At 36.8% G+C, this 16,411-nt stretch overlaps 1 protein-coding gene across 1 annotated transcript in view; it reads right to left on the bottom strand.

The window, feature by feature from the left end:
- LOC126980061 (neuroligin-1-like) overlaps positions 1 to 7,763 on the bottom strand; it is a 33,951-nt gene extending 26,188 nt beyond the window's left edge. Inside the window, exons 1-5 of the mRNA XM_050829682.1 lie at positions 7,594 to 7,763; positions 6,702 to 6,932; positions 5,436 to 5,697; positions 1,042 to 1,282; positions 220 to 357 (exon numbers count right to left, since the gene is read on the bottom strand). Coding sequence (XP_050685639.1) covers positions 220 to 357; positions 1,042 to 1,282; positions 5,436 to 5,697; positions 6,702 to 6,932; positions 7,594 to 7,763 — 1,042 coding nt within the window. The remainder of the gene's footprint in view (positions 1 to 219; positions 358 to 1,041; positions 1,283 to 5,435; positions 5,698 to 6,701; positions 6,933 to 7,593) is intronic.
- Positions 7,764 to 16,411: the final 8,648 nt, after the last annotated feature.

A 16,411-nucleotide genomic window follows, 5' to 3' on the forward strand; every position in this document is an offset into this window, starting at 1 on the left:
TTCCTTATCAAGTTGGTGAGGATGATACCCAAATTTGAGCCGTGTCGTGTAAACCTGAATTGGGCAGGAATAAATAAATCTTTGAAACATACCAAAGCAATGTCTCAACGCAGCGCCAATTGAATCCGTCCTTTCACTTATCACAGCATCTCTGAGTTGCACTTCATGTTAAACGTTGCTGTATATAGGTATATGTAGTATATGTATGTGAGTGGGTACCGGCGAACATGTCGGGGTGCGGAGCTCTGAACTGGTGGTGGGAGCGTGCAGCTCCTGGCCGATGCAGCTGTGGGATGAGGTGCAGCCACAACGCCATCTTGTGGCCGCGGTAGTGACTCTTCACTCGGATCTTGCTACCTGGGACGTGACGATTGTATATTGTATATTATATTAAAAATAGCGCGAAAATTTTTTTAAAAGAATGCTGGGAGAGTTTCTTGCATTTCTTCAGTTTCTTCTCTCTAAATGAGTGTCATTCGTTTCCGAAGCGGTGGTAGTATTAGAAATTACATCAAAAATAATTCTAAAGGAATCAATTGTGAGACAATAAATGCCTTTTATGACATGTTATACCATGCATTATCTCAATAATTCAATAAAAGCAGGTTTAGATATTTTACAACAATACGTTTCAATTTTTAAAGGAAAATGTAAAAAAATGTTCAACACATAGAAATGCCTCTTTTAGTTTTAATGTTTTAATACATGATTTGCATATTGTATTTTATTTTAATTAAAATTTTGAAATATTTTAAAATTCATACGGTTTTTTAATTGTTTAGTACTTTTTAGTTGTTTTAATTTTCGTGTTTTGTTTGTGATATTTTTATTAATGTAAGTTTTTAAAATAACTAGTTGTAAATAATGTATTGTATTCTTTTTCAGTTCAATATGAACGTTGAATTAGCCTGTAATTGAGGTATACAATTTCTATCATAAATACTTAGAGATTGGGCAATAAATTAATATTATATTACGATTTTCATAACAGTTGTCGATGTTTAAATGTTATGCAATAATACTCATCAGTTCAATTCTTACCAATACTCAAATATTGTTGAGTGCTCAGCTCATATCTAGGCCAGGAGACGGGCGCCTCGTGTCGATCATCAGGCTTAGGAGAAGGGTCTCCTGTCTTCGCGAAGGCAGCGAGAAGCTGCACTGTGGACTCCGCAACGCTCACGTCTCCGCGAGAGTAGTTGCGTGGATAGAACGGCATGCCACCCACCAGCGGCAGACCCAAAAAGTAGGGCAGAGATTCACTCGACACACTTCCCAGGCGCTGGAAGTTAAAACTTAATTAGTTACTCTTTCATAACAAAAACGATACTTAAGGATTTTAAGAAACACTAGTAAGTAAAAAATAAATGTAAATGAATTTAAAAAACCCACGTTATTACAGCCGGTGTATTATTTGTATTCTGTATACACCTTTATCTACACCCATGCTTTAAATCCTCGATTCTGAAACAGTTTGCTTACTGCCAACATTAAAACACCCAATGTTCTAATAACCATTACATCATCCAAAAGAGTGTTGTAATGTTGTACTGAATTTCATAACAACACTCCTTTATTTTTTCATTCCCTTCATGCTCAAAGAGTTTTAACAGACAGCCACATTGTTATTGCACGATGCGTGACATCTTTATGAATTTCAAAAAAAGAACATTTTAGTATAGCGCGTTCCACACCACCAGAACGTCCTGCGCCGTAAAAAAAAGTAAGTTATTCGAATCCCCGCCATTTTTCTTCGATATTTTTATTGTTTTGTTTACAAAAAATGAGCGATTAATTTCCAAAAGAACATAATATTCAAGTGAATTTTAATTATTGCACTACATAAAATGTAAATTACTAATAAAATAAATAATTCCATCATTAATACTTAGTTTATTTGTATATAATCAGTAATGAGTGATATTAGGTTACTACTAAGACTGGCTGTTTTAATGTTAGCAGTAAGCTAACTGTTTCAGAATCTTTTATATAGATTCATATTTTGGGTGTAGATAAAGTCTTGTATGCAACTGTTGATAATTAGTTATTAAAACACTAATAGTATCACACATCCACACATCCTCCACATAGTCCACACATCCATCCATATCCACATTCGTGTTTAAATACCCCTTATTACACAACAGTTGCATAAATAACTATTAACGCATTCTTATAAGACGTAGAATGTTTAGATATTACAATAGCTGCAAAAATTGCAGTAGCCAGAGAGATATAACAATATTGATATAACTAGTTTATCTGAGAGAGTGCGAATGAATACGTATGTGTTCAAAGGACTAAAAACAACACCATTACCTTTGTCCTTATACTCGAATGTCACAACGTTATCAAATCAATTACAAACACGAACAGAGTAATGCAGTTCTGCAATGAATCAAGGGACATAGGAAATCTATGGGTAATAATGTTGCAGACGAACTAGTCAAAAGAGGGTAAGAGGCTGTAGTTGGTGCGCATTGTGTTACATAACTTTTCAACTCCTATTATCGAATTATCGAAATTATTTTTCATACCATCTTAAGTCATAATGATCGTCTTCATAAAATATTGACAAGTAAATATTAAACTATATAATCATTGAAATTCAAAATATCACTAATACACATACTTTTTACTAATATTTGTTTTAATTTATTTATTTATACTAATGGTCTTAACTCATAATCATTACAATAAATTACTGTAATATTCATAAATGTGTTTTATTCTAATGCATTTGTTAATCATAATCATAGTCCTTTTCCAGAATCTACAGGTAGGTTAGGTTAAGTTAGAACATAAATATATATGAGCCCGGCCGCGGGCCGGGCATCAACCAGTATTTACAGTAATATTTCAGATAACAGATTCTAGATGAGATTAAAGCTAAAAATAATCTAGAAAGCAATCCTTTTTTCCAGATACAATTATTTAATACATAATTTTATTATTAATACAAAACCTTTATTATAAGCCTATAATAAAACAAAAATTATGATAATTGTCTGGTAGACAGTAAGCTATTCTGAACAATGACGTTATGAGTTGAAACATGTTTTTAGTACAACATTATTCATTGAAACAAAATGATCTTTGAATGTTATGAAGAAAATAGTTCTGAAAAAAAAAGTATAATTATTGGTTCTTGGTACTAATAGAATTAATAAAAAAATATGATCACTAACGGTTATGAGATCCGTTGGTAGTAATAAAAAATGTATGAATAAAAAAGTATGAAAAAAAAGTTATGAAGAGAGATTATTATGACCACAGACCGGTAGTAAGACAAAGAATATGGTTTAGAATTGTATGTGAGCCAATATGGACCCGGCTGTCGTGTATGGACCCGAATCTTTGCTACCCTCATGCCTACATAAAAAAACGAATAAAGTTCAACTATCAGAATAGTAAAACAGGGAGCGATCCAGGCAAACAGTAAGCAGCACTTCCAGTCAAAGCAGAGACAAAATACACAAAACTGTAGGTATTATTACAAAATTATGAAATATTTGTAAAATGATAAAACTGTAAATGTTGATTACTATTAGTAGATTAGTGGCTCAAATTTGATGAGTTTCTTCAATTCTCATTAACGCTTAACCCTGACCGAAGTAGTGGTAAATAGTGAAATGTACAACTTTTGGCGGTAGTTTTGGAAGTATAATTATAGACCTAATTAAATAAATCTGTATTGATTTGATTTGAAATAACCGGCCACTGACAGACAGCCTTTTATACCACATTTCATATAGAAGAAAAACCATAGCAAGTGTTTGTAAATAATAACAATAATGTCAAACTATAAAACTATATTCGCTGTGTTTTTAAAGATCAATTTATAACAATATCTTTGAATTATAGCACAAATATTATATTTTACAACAAACGCAGGAGCACAATCTCATTTACCAATATAACACGCAAATAATTATTCTTTTTATATTTTGATATTAATAGCACTTGATCAAAGATTATCTGAAAACGTTTATTTGAAAAGAAAATAATTGAAATGAGGATTCAGAGAAAATATCAATTTCACCGGCAAAGTAACTTAAGACTCGAAAATAAACAGCGCTATATTTCAGAAATCATCTTGAAAAAGATAAGGAAACCCTCATCAAAGAAGCAAATATTTTCGCAAACACTTCTGATAACTGTTTGTAAGTGGAATATCTTATTTGATTTGCTTCTTATATATAGATACTTTATTGTTACGTAACTTGCAATATAATATGTTTGGAATAAGGTGTAATTAATAAACTTTCTTAACTAATAAACTTAATTAAATAACTTTTGGGAAATAGTTTTATTAAATTTTCTGTGTAATCAAATTATTTATTTAACTACTGCAAGTTTGTTATCTTCGTCATTTTAATTAAATCTATACTTATAAATGGAGAGATGGATTTTCCTTCGGTTTAAGTGCGAAAACTAGTAACCCATCGGAATAACCCAGCACTGGTTTTATATGGTGATATAAAAAAAAGTAATTTTAGAACGAGAGGAGTTTCGCGGTGTTTAAAATTTTATTAATAAGGATGCTGAGTCAACTCTACTGTTATTTTAAATAGAAAAATTTGATCCGTCGAATATAGTTTCTTCTGTTGTTTAATGGGGATATTCTGTGTTCTTGTAACGTAGTGGCATAATCGATAAAAATATGTCCAGTGCGGTATTCCAATGATTTTAGAAACTTATTTTTATGGATATGAAAAATTTGATCTAGATTAAGATTATTTCTTTGTTGTTTGGTTGAGTTCTCGTAACAGGCTTCGTCATGCTCGCTTAAATGACACTGCTTGTGGCAGCGACATGGGACGGGTCGTCCCCTTCCCTATAATAAGGTTGAGAGAGGCGATGGCTGGCTCATGCGTCATGCTCGTGAACGGACGCTGCTTGTGGTGGCAGGATGATTCTGTTGTCTCGGAGGCTCGGCTTCAGATTCTTAATAGTTATTATATATAATAACATTTTTTTATATATAATCGCTTATAAAATTCTCGCAGATTACCTTTATTTATTTACGGTGTATGTGGATGTTGCAGCTCAATCAACTCAATAACATTTGTTTTGTATTAATTAACATTTACTACTTTTTACTTACTCGTGTAAGGCATTGACTATTTTCACGTTTGAGTATGTTTGTTGCATCTCTTTACATATTATATTAAATTATATTGTATTTGAAATGATTTGTAAAACGATGAAAATGTAAATCATGATTTAAAAGAGTGGCAATGAGTTTCATGCTACTTCTTCTCATTAGCTCAAACTAGCTAAACTACCTTTACGAATTAGCAGTAGATTCAATACGAATTTTTTTTTTGACATTCATAGTGTTATTTCCGTGACCTACATGAATAACGTGATTTTGAATTGATTTGATATAAACTGTGTTTATAGATATGTAAATAGTTGTGTATTAGCGTCACCTGCGGGTAGTCGGCGTCCCTGGTCTGATGAGCGAAGTGCGCCAGGTAGGTTGGGGCTCCGCGACGCGCATGCAGCTGCGCCAGGCGAAGCGCGGGGGCGCCCACGGCGGCGTCACTGAGCGCTTCCAGCGTGGCATCGCGGATGTTGATGGGATGCTGGATGGGTTTCTCCCAGTCTGTGTACTCGTTACGAACTGCTGCGAAGATCTCATTGCGGTGGTAGCGGTACACGTTGCGGACGAACGTGCGCAGGATACGATTCCTGGATAATGGCAGAGGTGAGAGATGGGAATGGTGCTGAGAGTCAGAGAACTTTTATTTATTGGTCCGGTTTTCCAGTTGAATGTTCCTTTGCACCAGCCAGATGCCGGCTAGATTATGGGTACCACAACGTTGCCTATTTCTGCCGTGCCGTTAACATCTTATGTCTCAAGGTGACGAGCTCAATTGTACTCCCGAGCGGCACTGCATTGTAATGGGCAGGGCGTATCAATTACCATTAGCTGAACGTCCCACTCGTCTCTTATTCTCATTAAAAAAGCTATTTCTTATAACAGTTTCATCATATAAATATTTATTTCAATACAGCTACAAACATGGCCGTACTTTTAGAGGCTATAATTATTATGATTCGAATATTAAATATTTCGCAAAGACTTTCTAGTACGCAGTCGTGACTTTGTTTTACGAGCTCGATCATTACTTTCCCAGTTTACTTTTAAATATATTAGTCAATTTAAAAAGTTTAGTAGCAAGGAGTATTTATAAATAGAATAATGCATACGATCCCGATGCCTAAAATACGTTCGTTGCAAAAATAGTTCAGGTGCAGAAGTGCCATTTTCCGAAAGTATGTAGAAATAATCAAATTTAATTATTTGATTTGTTTTTTTACTATTTCCCACAATTGTATTGAAAAACGTCGTATGATACACGCGTATGTAGATTATCGCAAATTCGTGACATAAAAAACCTTCGCCTTCGGCCTGGGCAGCTCGTTTACAATAACCTACTTTCCACCCTTGGCCATCACAATGTAATCTTGTGACACCACCACCTCTCAAAGTGTTTTCTAAATTTTTTCTTACTTCCTCTTTCTTCCTCATTCCTTTATATTTTTGTTTTAAAACATCAAGCTCAACTAATAAAAAATGTAAAAACTCTAGGTGATGTTTAGAGTTTTATTAATATGAACCAAAGCAGAACAAACTACAGCACATATCAACAGCTGTTTAATACAAGTAGTGAGAGATGAGATGAGCTCACCTATGCTCCTCTTCGAATCCGTGCCTCACTTCGTTCTCGGAGAACAGGTGGTAGCTCTCGGTGGTTGTGAGCACAACAGCCAGGGCGCACTGCAGGAAGGCGTCACTGTGGTGAAGCGCGCGGGCGGGCGCAGATGGGGCCGCAGGGGCCCAACCTGCCAGAAAACGCGCGCTCGGAGGCTGCACCGCTAGCAGCGCTGCTAGCGGCCGGGACCGCACACACGCGGTGAGCCTGCCGGTCAAGCCTGATTATTATTTGAGAATTGTGTCTCTACTAAATACTAAGGTACGTGAAGTAAAATGAAATGAAATTTATATATTGCGTCGAATGCATTATACATTATAGTTCTTAAATTTATTGTAGTGTCTTCTATTCGGCTAATTTAAATCAGCATGCAAAGCTTTTACCAAAAATTTTAAAAATCCTTGACTAATGATATTTCAATAAATATAAACTTTATTTTACAAATTAAACTTGAACACAGTTAAATTTTCTGTGTATATAATTATGAAAGGAATGAAAAAAAATTTGAATATTTCATGCATGCTCATTTTTATACATGGATACTGGATGTGACAAACATATACCAAATACTCTCAAATTAATAATCAATATAGACTTAAAAAATAGTTTCATATAGTTATTCATATTGTTTGGGGAATAGTTTTCTCGCAATTAATATGAAAAATAAACACTTTTTTTAAAGTTCATTTAGTTTAAGTACAGTATTTTGTACTAATTTGATCAATAATTTTTGCCACCTTTCATGCAGTAATAAGATCTCGTTGCCGTAAATAATTAAGAACTTCCGATCAAAAGACTTCTATTAACCTGACACTGTCTCAATAATTTTGAAGAGACCGAAACAGACTTCTTAGAATATAAACGCTACCAGTGTTCAGCGGACGTGTTGTGTGTGAGGGTCTCATCGCAGCGCAGCGCCCGGGCTGCGTGAGCTCGCGCCAGCTCAGGCTGAGTCTGCCGCGCGGCTGGACCCAGGGCTGACCCGCTTAACAGCAGTACGCTCGACACCAGCCCTGCACACAGAGACAGACTCCACATTGTTCACCCAGCACTAGGTTCAGTAATGGCGATGATGGTCCGACAGTACCACATTTTACTAATGGGAGGCTCCTTTGCGTAGGATGCCGGCTAGATTATGGGTATAGCAACGGCGCCTATTTCTGCCATAAAGGAGTAATGTGTAAGCATTACTGTGTTTCAGTCTGAAGGGCGCCGTAACTAGTGAAATTACTTGGCAAATGATATTTAAAATCTTATGTCTCAAGGTAACGAGCGCAGTTGTACTGTCGCTCAGAATTTTTGGGTTTTTCAAGTATCCTGAGCGGCACTGTAATGGGTAGGGCGTATTAATTACCATCAGCTGAACTTTCTGCTTGTCTCGTCCCTTATTTTCATAAAAAAAACAATGCAGTCCCGCTTAGGATTCTTGAACAACAAAAAATTCTGAGCGGCACCACAATTGCTCTCGTACCTTGAGACATAAGATATAAAATCTCATTTGCCCAGTAATTACACTAGTTACGGCGCCCTTCAGACCGAAATACAATAATGCTTACACGTTGTGGTGCCCATAATCTAGCCAGCCTCTCTTTATTTTATGGAGTTGGAGTATAAACGAGCGTCCGGGTCGCCGTCACGGTTGGGTGATCACCGACGCCCACATAATCTTGCCACACCAGTGTAAATCGTTGTTGAAAATCATTGAGTTAATAATTGAATATAATATTACGTAAAACAACTATTTTAATTACTAGTTTTGCGTACAGAAGAGCTTCATTGTGTGTCTTCTACCGCATTTTTCACGGGGAGTGTTCGGAAGAGCTTCCATCGATTCCATTCCATCTTCGCACGACATGCCACAAATTAGGATATCATCCCCACCATATGAATGTGTGGCGTTCCCTCACAGTGCGGTTTTCATTTTTAACTTTCTTCCACGTACAATCAAGCTGTGGAATGAGCTTCCTTGTTCGGTGTTTCAAAGTCGATATGTCATGGTTCAAAAATGGCGCGTACACCTTTCTAAAAGGCCGGCAACGCTCCTGTGTTTCCACTGGTGTTGCACGAGATTGCAAGCATGTGGGTGGCGGTGATCACTTAACATCAGGTAACCCGTACACTCCTTTCTACTCCTCTTCCATAGAATATGTATAAGGGTACTTTACCTATACTACAATAATTAATTGTAAATTCTTCTGCAGTTAGCGCGATTATATTTTTTTATTGAAAGCCCAACAATACTTTTGTAATTTCTTAGGTAATTTTTAGGTTTATCATGATAAATAATAAACTATTTGACTAACTTTTAACTTTCAACTATGATTCGTTTAATAATTGATTACGTATCTTATTAAATTCTTACACAAAAATTTAATCTATTAAATTTCTCAGACTTAAATAATTTATGCGTCTAGATAGAGTCACTTGCTATTTTATCACGAGATGAAGAATTAATATATTGTATTTTTTTATGTAGTGGAGGCTGTGTTGTATTTTTTTAGTAATTGTGGCACAGTATAGGATCTACTTTACAGTTGATAACCTGCTCAATTTAAATAATATTAAAATTAATAAAAACAGGCCAGGAATATTAACAGTGTGCGTGACAAGCTTCGTCTAACACTCGTGATTTGTATGACATATTGTGTTAGTGTGTTTGAATTTCTTAAAATAGAGGTTTGTACTAAACTCTATTTTTTTCGACGTTTATCACATCTGTCATAGTCTGTCTAGACGTATAATTGATCTAAGTTCTCGGATTTCAACCAGTGCTAAGAAATATTGTTACTTTTTTAATTTCCAATTCTCTAACACTTATGGTATGAATGTTCTGATAAACTAAAATAGCACTTATTGCAATAAGTGTACCTGTTATAATTACGAGTAACAAACGAGTACATATTCTGTTGCGGGATTAACTTGTTAACACGATTTGATAATACGCTTCTGTTAACTATGTGTTACAACCAATTTTATTGTTAGCTGCTCAATTTTAATAATATTAAAATTAATAAAATATTCATAATATTTGCATATTAGGAAATTGACTTGAGATGTCGCTCTTGCAAATCTAAACAATTAAACTGTAAAGTAGATCCTGTACATGAAGCCACAACCTGAGAGTTGTAGAAAACATACAAGATTTTATCAACGACACGTCACTCGAACGGTTGGCTTAGTTGGTAAGAGCGCTCGCACGGAACGCGAGAGTACGTGGATTCCAGTCCCGCATCGTTGTTTTTAAATTTTATTTGTGTATCTACGTGTTACAACCAATTTTATTATTATGCGTTTGTATCGGATTGCTAGAGGAAACCTTAAATAATCTCAACTTAAGTTTTAAGCTAAAATGTTCAAAAATATTCATTAGGTTGTAAGATGAAGAATTAATACATTGTATTTTTTTATGGAATGAGCAACAAATGAGCGTACGGGTTTCCGCCCACATTCTATTGCAACCACAAGAGTGTGGCCGGCCGTTTAAAGAAGTGTACGCGCTTTTCTTGAACGTTCCCATGTCGTTTGTTAATAATTTGTTTTAATTTATAACATAACTAGCTGACCCAGCAAACGTTGTATTGCCGATATTAAGATCGCGTTACAAAAGTAGCTGTTGATCGCAGATGGGTGAAAATATGAAGTTGTATGTATTTTTTAATGCTGACTCATAATAAAAAAAATTTAAAAATATGTCAAAAAATTAAAAAAAATATTTGTGTCGACCACCCTTAACATTTAGGGGTATTAAAAATAGATGTTGGCCGATTCTCAGACCTACTCAATATGCTCACAAAATTTCATGAGAATCGGACAAGCCGTTTCGGAGGAGTACGGGAACGAACATTGTGACACGAGAATTTTATATATAAGATGTAACATGAGAGCGTCCTGTAGTGATAAAGCTGACCTTTGACGTCGGGCACCATGAGCACGGTGTTAATCAGCGCGGCGGCGGCGCCATGGCCCACCAAGGTGACCCGGCGCGGGTCGCCGCCGAACGCCGCGATGTTCCGCCGCAGCCAGGACAGTGCTGCCACCACGTCGAGAACGCCGGCGCCTCCCGCGCGGCTCACCGCGTCCCCGCCGCCGCTCGTGAGGTAACCTGCACACGGCATGCGGCCACACGCGGCGCGCGGTCAGATACCTCGAGTAGATTTATGTTGAACTTCTAACGTCGCACCCGTAACAGTTGGGAACTGTACTCTCGAAATCGTTGACGAGTTCGTCTACCTACGAGTACGTTTATCAGTTGGAGGTTCCGTTGCACAAGATGCTGGCTAGAATATGGGTACCACAACGGTGCCTATTTCCGCTGTGAAGTAGTAATGTGTAAGCATTATTGTGTTTCGGGCTGAAGGATGCCGTAGCTAGTGAGATTACTGGGCTAATGAGTCTTAACATCTTATGTCTCAAGGAGATGAGCGCAATTGTAGCTCCAACTACTGCTACTCAGAATTTTTGGGTTTTTCAAGAATCCTGAGTGGCACTGCATTGTAATGGGCAGGGCGTATAAATTACCATCAGCTGAACGTCCTGTTGGTCTCGTTCCTTATTGTCATAAAAAAAACCTTGAACAAACAATCAAGTTAGGCAGGTCCAATTTTGCAGAAAATGTCACTCGTTGAATCCAACTCGGATGGGCACCGTTCGAGAAGCTCCTTCATAGCTTGTCGTCCCAAATACCGTAGTGTCTGAAGACGAATGTTTTCAACCAGTGTGTGATGCCAGTGATGACATGGTACGCCAACGTGTTCGCTAACTATGGACCCGATGAGAAAGCTCATGGTCTGCTCGGAGTTTCACTGCGTGATGGAATCAGTAATGGGCAGATCCGTAGAAGACATCCGCGACATAGCCCTTATTATTGCAATACTAAAGTGGCAGTGACGGACACGTAGCGGAAGACGCAGTTTTGGAAGGCCGTCTACAAGATGGACCAACGATCTGGTCCAGATCGCCGGAATACGTTGGATGAGGGTAGCACAGGACAGATCTTTATGGGAGGCCTTTGTCCAGGCGTTGACGTATTCCGGCTGATGATGATAGAACTTAAAAAGTAATTTTTACAGCCACTGATGAACTACAAACAACAAGACTCCCAATCGCCTATTAAAGTTCGTCAAAATAATATATTTTATAGATAAAATTAAAAGATTCATTCACATTAACAAGTTAATTTCTTGGCAGTAGTGTTCAAAGTATACCATCATAAGAAGGTAATTGATTAAGGTGCGTAGGACGATGTAGGGGGGTTTCTAAATGAACGTCTAGTAGGGTTAAAACTATTTCTCGAGCCGTGTGAGGTCTTGCGTTATCATTAAAGCATTAATGGTTAAGATTGGTTGACGACTCGTCTGAAGACAAGATAATTAAGTAATAATATTCTATTACTTTGTAATATTTGATGTTTCATGGGCAGACAAAATATATTTGGTAATCTGTCATTGCTCTTTATAAAAATACTTTTTAGTCTGTCCAAATATTAAGTTTTCAAATGGACATAAATCAATATCTATGCAGCAATAACTACAAATTCACTATTGCATATACTGTGTACTACAAATGAACTCTCTTATGTGTAATAAAATCTATGGGATAATTTAGTTATTTTTGAAGTTCGTCGAAATCAGTTGCGATATTGAGCTATTCGTAAATTTGTTGCCCACATACTTATAGCAAATTTAAGAAATTTATCGTTTTCTCATGGATTCCATTGTCAGATCAGGACCAAATTGCAAAAATAGAATTGTCTAAGTCGGTCCACCAAGCCGGAAGCTCAGAGGTAACAAACACATAAAAACATACCAACGAATTATGGACCTCCTCCTTTTTTGAAGTCGGTTAATAATAAATAAATGAGAGTAATTATAATTCCAAATTCTAAGTTCTACAAATGTAAAAGTAGGTGACCTAATGTAAGATGCTGTACCTAATAATCCTATCCTATAGTTGAGCGTGACGACCAGCAGGTGCGCACGCGCTGCGAGCACAGAGCCGTCGAGCGCGTTGCCCGAGCCCCCGTCCCCCGCGCCCGTGCCTCCTGCCACCACCGCCACTGCGTACGGCGCCTCCACGCCGCGCGACCCTGTGACACGCGCGTATAATATATCTTAAGGTGCGAACAGATTGGTAATAGTTATTTATGCAACTGTTGTGTAATAAGGGTAATTATCTCACGAGGCGAAGCCGAGTGTGATAATAGTATCACATGAGTGTTTTAATACCTAATTATCAACAGTTGTATACAAGACTTTATCTACACCCAAAATATGAATCCTCTAAAAGATTCTGAAACAGTTAGCTTAGTGCTAACATTAAAACAGCCACTCCTAGTAGTAACCTAATATCATCTATTGCTGATTATATACAAATAAACTAAGTATTAATGAAATAATTATTTATTTTAGTAGTAATTTACATTTTGTATAGTGCAATAATTAAAATTCACTTGAATATTATGTTCTTTTGGAAATTAATCGCTCATTTTTTGTAAACAAAACAATAACAATATCGAAGAAAAATGGCGGGGATTCGAATAACCTACTTTTTTTTACGGCGCGCGACGTTCTGGTGGTGTGGAACGCGCGTAAACAAAAATGTTCTTTTTTTTTAAATTCATACAGATGCCACGCATCGAGCAATAAGAATGTGGCTGTCTGGTGAAACTCTTTGAGCATGAAGGGAATGAAAAAAAAATAGAAGTGTTGTTATGAAATTCAGTACAACATTACAACACTCTTTTGGATGATGTAATCGTTATTAGAACATTGGGTGTTTTAATGTTGGCAAAAAGCTAACTGTTTCAGAATCTTTAATAGAGTATTTAAAGCATAGGTGTAGATAAAATATAATATGAGACGTATCATGCAATGAAAGAATTCGTAATGTATCATGAAAGGTAACAATGTAACAATTTCTCATAGTTTATATGTACTAAGGAAAAAAATCAAAGGACTTCGCGGCATAATGGAAACAGACGTACGCGGGATGCAATGAAAGGTAGATTGATACATTACATTTCACCAGTCTGTACACATGATTTATTATGACTACTACTCTTCGAAAAATAAATAAATAATATGTAAAAGAAAACAAAATAGTTTACGTGGTGACCAAAATATGCTTACAGTTTCAGATATTTACCCTAAATATTCTCTGTTCATGATTATGACAAGTTTAATATAACAACGGTCCTTCGTGCAATGCCTTGTAAACCATTCAACCATCCAACCATCGCTCTGGTTGGATAGCAGCTACAGCGTGCCAAGCAGCTCGTGGTATACGATCAACGTTAGCATCACCAGCGCTTATTCATGTACGCTCACTATCAAGGCGGAACTTACCGCTACCGGGCACATAGATGTTGAGGTAGAGACAGTCTTCGCTCTGGTTGGCTAGCAGCGGCAGTGTGGCCAGTAGCTCGTGGTACACTCCCAGAGGCATCTTCGCCAGCGCCACGCTCCTAACAGGAGAGCATCAATTTATTTAATGTTGATAAACTTAGAGGTTGATGAAATACGAGTGTGGTGAGCCAGAAAATTACCAAATAAAAATTAGCTTTCTGATTCAAGAGATCCTATTGATGTCGGCTTGGAAGCAATTGGAATGGTAATTTGTGAACGTATATTAAACTATACCACCAATTATTACCAGTCATAATATTTATTTCTTTAAATTTTTCTTTGTGTGACTGTTTTTAACCATGCTGATATATAGCACGAAAAGCTCTCTTTTGCAGAGCAAACAATATGTCAAAGTCAGCAGCATGACCTCACAGCAAAGTGACGTACGTCATGATGCTATGAAAATAATTGAAGTACACTAATCAAGCGGTACATTCATGTACTCTTTAATCTTGCCTCTATGCCGCATTGCTGAGTGTATCTGCTACTTGGGCAATATGTGGACCCCATTAAAGCTTTATATCTAACATGATTCCCAAGAAGATCGTCCACAAGTTCCAATCTCTGGTCATTTATAAGTACGTTGGTTTGTTCCTCCGCTGTGTTTGGTGTAACGAACCGTAAAATTTTTATTTTATTACTGTTTAAGTACAGATTTTTCATCACAAAAACGCACTGTCTTTGAAAGTGCATTGTTTACCCCGTCACCAATATCTGCACATCGCTTCACTTTAAAAATAAGTGAAGTATAATCAGCAAACAATACAATATTATTGTAGCTAACGTCAAACAATAAATCGTAAATAAATATAAGAAACAAGAAAGGACCGAGAATAGAACCCTGCGGAACACCTTTTCCTACAAGTTTACCCGAAGGTTGTTTGCTATTCACATCGCCTATCTGAACTGACGAGAAAGACTCTTAAGTATGATTTTAACAGAATTATTTAACAGATAACTCACCTCTTTGAATGGGTAGTAGGGCTTAGCTTGCAAAAAGCGACACAATTTTTTTATATTGAATAAAATTCCCATTTTCATATTTAGAAATCATACTTGTTCGATATGTCGGGGTAGGGCTGCGGGCAGACGGGCGCAAAGGTGTCTGCCAGACGTGTGCCGGACCATCGCGGCGGAGGAGTAGCGGCCGCAAGGCGCAGTGGCGGTGCACCGTACGGCACTCCTCGAAACACCTCCACCGGCTCCAGGCGCCGCGAAGCCGGCTCCACTATCACTCCACGAATCGCACCTGCACGAAGCCCTTATGAAGTTAGCTCTACACATACATACAGAATATTTAAATAAAAGAAATAATGTAAGCCTTAAATTTAAAATTAGTTTTACTGTGATCTTGTCTCATATTCGATGTTCAGTTTTGCGAGGCAGGGCTTTTCATGTTCGCTTAAATGGCACTGCTCGTAGCAGTGTCGTAAGACATTGTGGACAATTTTTGAGGAAGTCTATACTGAACAGAAAGACAACCACGAAATAAATAAACAAGGCGATTTTGAAAAAATAATCTTCATTCAACCTTCAATAGTTCCTTCAGTCAGATGAAAGTCAAACCATTCAATCTCTTTCACTTTTTGGTTTTCACTGTTTTAAAAACAAAAATTGGAACCCATAGAACTAACCAGAACTAAATTTGGGAAAAATTTTACGTCTATCCATTTAGATGGATAAACGGCATGTAAATGAATACTAAGCTTTAATTAAAACACATCCTCAAATTGTGTTGGCGCCGGGTGCACCACGAGGCTTCTGATTGACTTCAGAGTTCAATCAAAGCCGCCATATGCGCGATGAAGATTACATTATTCTATAAATATTTACTTTGCTTCTTAAGCGATATTTCTATAAGTAGATGTTATTATCGTTGGACTTTTTTTTCCTTATTATAATCGATAAACGTTGAGTCATCAACGGATTAGCAAACCCATATTTTATTGATGTTAGTTGATCATTTCCCAACCAAGTGATATGACGTATGGCCTGATATACGCAGAGATTGCAGGGCATGGACGAATAACGGGCATTTCAAATGGCTATGTGTTTTAATCAAACTTATTTTGTCCATAAGTCACTTGCTGTATTTCTCAGTCAGGATGCGGAAAGAAGATCATTGCAAACCATAGTATTCTGGTTCGTAGAAGTTTGTTCAAAGACTAAATAAATCTTTCAAAATGATAATATGAGGAAAGCCTATTAGGCTAAGTCCAGTGTCCATAGACCGTGAAAGTAACGTGATCATACAATTCTGAAGCTGAATTTATCTAATATATA

Source organism: Leptidea sinapis, chromosome 4 (assembly GCF_905404315.1).
Source record: "Leptidea sinapis chromosome 4, ilLepSina1.1, whole genome shotgun sequence".
NCBI classification, from domain to species: Eukaryota; Metazoa; Arthropoda; class Insecta; order Lepidoptera; family Pieridae; genus Leptidea; species Leptidea sinapis.